General features: G+C 36.2%; 1 protein-coding gene across 1 annotated transcript; it reads left to right on the forward strand.

The window, feature by feature from the left end:
* Positions 1–201: 201 nt before the first annotated feature.
* LOC120521072 (60S ribosomal protein L6) lies at positions 202–1,056 on the forward strand. The gene is made up of 2 exons (XM_039742955.1): positions 202–391; positions 868–1,056. The coding sequence occupies exons 1-2, from the start codon at positions 233–235 to the stop codon at positions 1,039–1,041; spliced, it is 333 nt and encodes a 110-aa protein (XP_039598889.1). The 5' UTR covers positions 202–232; the 3' UTR covers positions 1,042–1,056.
* The last annotated feature ends 2,442 nt before the right edge of the window (positions 1,057–3,498 follow it).

Below are 3,498 nucleotides of genomic sequence, written 5' to 3' on the forward strand. Positions count from 1 at the left end.
TTTAGGGCGATTGATTCGCGGCGCATGAAATGGAGTAAAATGAACTTGTGGAATGCTTTTCACCTGAACACGTCTGTACAGCCTCGTGCACAATGCTTTTACGTCGCTTTAGCTTTATTTTGTTTTGCTTTGCAAACTTCGTAAACACGGAAGGGTAGAATTTTTTTTCGGTGTAACTTGCCTTTTTAATTTTGCTGTTTTTGTAAGCTAACATTTTTTTATTTTTTTGAAGATGGCCGAGGACAAGAAGGAGGACAAAAAGGTGGTGAAGAAGAAGAGGCATGCGAGCCGCAACCCTCAGCTGGCTCGTGGGATCGGGCGATATTCTCGGTCCGCGATGTTTGCCAGGAGGGCCTTGTATAAGCGCAAGACCCGTGCCCCAGTGACTAAGGTGAGTGAAAATAAGCATGTATCGGCCTTGACGTCCTTTAGAAATGAGATGATCATCATCTTCGCTCAGATTTGTGACTTAGGGTGACGAAATCTAATATGGAGTACGATCCAATATAGTCGTCTTGGAGAAGAATCTCTCCCACACTGTAACAAAGTTATGTTGACAACTTTTGTAAGCCACTTAGGAGTTGTGTATCTGTTAAGGAAATAAATGTAAACTATCAGTGACACTAAATTTACACACTAACGGGTTTAGTGTGTTTTTCAGATGTTTAGTGTTGGATTTTTCAAGTTGGATAATTTTGGCAATATCGTGACATATAATGTGTTTTTGGCTGACTAGAGCCAAAACCGACAGGCTTTGGGGGAACACACTTGGCTCTTAATTTCACCAGTTTTCTCAAACTTAATGAGTGATGGAATATATTTTCATCAAAAAATGATCCGCAACTAACTTTCTGCCTTCATTTTCAGATTGAGAAAAAAGTAAAGGAAAAGCCACGCATGACTGTCACAAAGACTGTTGGGGGAGATAAAAATGGAGGGACCCGTGTGGTTAAAGTTCGCAAGATGGTAAGTGCACCTGATTTGTCTTTTGCAGAGACTTACTTAGAAGTGAGCTTCAAGTGGCCCTTGATATTTTTATAGTTGACATGCTTTAAAGTATTTAAAGTCTAGGATCTCAACACTGAAAATGTCTGCCTATTTTATTCATGGCGACCTCTGTTTATTGAAGTGATGCATGTGGAGTGGATGTTATTTGGATGAGGAGGTTTTATTCTATACCTTTTTAATATATAGGTAACATAAAAATGCATGATAATGCATTTCCAGTCAAGATTAATTAAACTTGACGTTAAGACATAACAAAAAGTTATCATGTCCTCTGATGGAACTTCATTCAGGAATGGAGGGATCTGTAATAGAGTGTAGGTGTCCATGATACATATTGATTATTTGGCCAGCTCTACTTTTTATATTATATCTGATGCTGCTGACACATGTTTCTGGCCCAGCAACACTGAACTGGATTAAATCTAGTTATAAAATAAACTCGATTACAAGTGGCTTTATATGAGCTTCATCCCAAATCACAATCTCTTTTGTGAAACCAAAAAAAAATTCCTTAAATTATCCTGGATTATAGATATTTTAACAAGGAAAGGAAAACCATGTCAAAACAAACAAGCAAGCAAGTCAGAAGTTTCCCTTCAGCAGGAAAATTTGGAGTTGTGCAGTAGTCGTTACATTAGCAGGGTAACTGAAACCTGCTTTGTTTGTATGTGACAAAGTGTATTGCTCATTTATAAAGCATGTAATACCTTTGCCAGGTTATTTGCCTGAGATTATGGATTTTCATGCCTTCCACTGCAGCCATTTTTTTTGCTGAAGCCACCACAAGATGGTTGTGATTAGTCTCTTGTTTTTGACAGCTGTAGCAGCATGTCTTAAGGGGACATCAGATGACTCAATTGTAGTGCAATTTTGCAGCTTTTTCTGTCGGCTAGTAAAGTGCAGCTTGCTGGCAATGACCATGTGAATGTTTGACAAGTATGTTGAATTCAGCCACATTGTCATCCAGTTTCTGTTTTGTTCCATCCTGTTCGCCTAAATTGGACCCCTGAGAACACTTGGGTTTCTTCTAGCTTCATATGTTTTGTACTTCCTGGCAATTGCTGATTGGTTGTTAAATCTCACACACACAAGCCCGCCTCCACAACTTGGGACAAAACCAGTTTGAGTTAGTGGAGAAAATTGCAGACAGGGTTGCTGGGTATGTTAAATTACACAACATGCAATTAGCAGCACGCATGCCATTGTAAAGAAGCCATATATTAAATTTGTGACTGGAAATCACTGGAAAATTCATAGTAATATGACATGGTGTGTTTCTGTAGGCATGATGAATTGTTTTGTGGCAGTATCACACTTTCATTACCACACACCTGTCAGATTTGAAATATTTTTAGGTGGTAATGTTACACTTTGTCTTTTTGTGTATCACATTTAGAATATTATTTGAAACTTGTAAGGCCGTAGATAAAGTCAATTTTAATGAACTCTGTTTCAATTTAGCTATTGGCTTAACCAAGTGAGCTTAGTTTTACTGGTTTAATTTTTGAAATTTGTTGTTTAACATAAGCTCATCTGTTGACTTAATATCATAACAGTCCTAATGTATTATATTTACATATTAACTTGTTTGTTAACCAAATAATTCTCTCCCATATTTTCACCTTCAGTTAGGCTTCTTAGGTTTAGTTAATACTTTTCAACATAATTTTAATTACCTTTAACCTGATTAAGAATTTAACTGTTTTGTTTACCACTCTTTTGAAGCCTTTTTTTTTTCATTTTCAAACCTAAAGAGGAGTCAAGCTGGTTTCAGATAATATTGGAATTTTCACAGTTAACAGTCTTAACATTTTCCCTAGCTCATTATGTTCTCATTTATTTTGTTGGCAGTTTGTTGAAAAATGCAAGATTGCAGCTGTTTAACTGCTGTTCATGCACAAAAAGAAATGGAAAAAATAACTTTAAAATTTTAATGCATAAAAAGCAATGCATTGTTCGTATTACACTATTTATTTTTTTGCAACAAAGTTATTTTTCTGACTTGGAGTGAAAGCATACAAATATTTAGTTGATTACCATTTTGTAACTGGTTATAAGTTGGAGGTAAGGAAACTTCGCTTTTTAATACTGAAAGGGAGAGAGAATTATGGGAATGCATTTGCAATGTGGTTCATGTTATTGAGTAAAGATATAAAGACAGTGTCAAATTTACATTTTGAAGCAATTCTTTAACAAGTTTTAGTTGGAAGTTGTCTCATTTAAGGGTTAGGGTTAGTCTTGGGAGCTATCACCTTAAGCAAGTCAAAGTGTGACTAATGTAAATTGACCCAAAATTTTTCCCTTGATAACAATTTGTGTATTGCACATAGTGCAAAGTACACTGAAGTAAATACGCTCCATAGAAAATTTGGTTCCAGCATACCCTGAACACTAAAATTCACTTTCGAGATTGGATGCTTCAATGTATTTGCTGCCTTCCTACAAATTTCAGTGCTAGGGGTGTAATTCAATGGAATTGCATTAAGCAGA

The sequence above is a fragment of the Polypterus senegalus genome, unplaced genomic scaffold (genome assembly GCF_016835505.1).
Source record: "Polypterus senegalus isolate Bchr_013 unplaced genomic scaffold, ASM1683550v1 scaffold_2802, whole genome shotgun sequence".
Lineage (NCBI taxonomy): Eukaryota > Metazoa > Chordata > Cladistia > Polypteriformes > Polypteridae > Polypterus > Polypterus senegalus.

Coding starts and splice junctions, on each gene's coding strand:
- LOC120521072 (XM_039742955.1), top strand. CDS start 233: ATGGCCGAGGACAAGAAGGAGGACAAAAAGGTGGTGAAGAAGAAGAGG. Junction 392..867: donor CCCGTGCCCCAGTGACTAAG/GTGAGTGAAAAT, acceptor CTTCATTTTCAG/ATTGAGAAAAAAGTAAAGGA.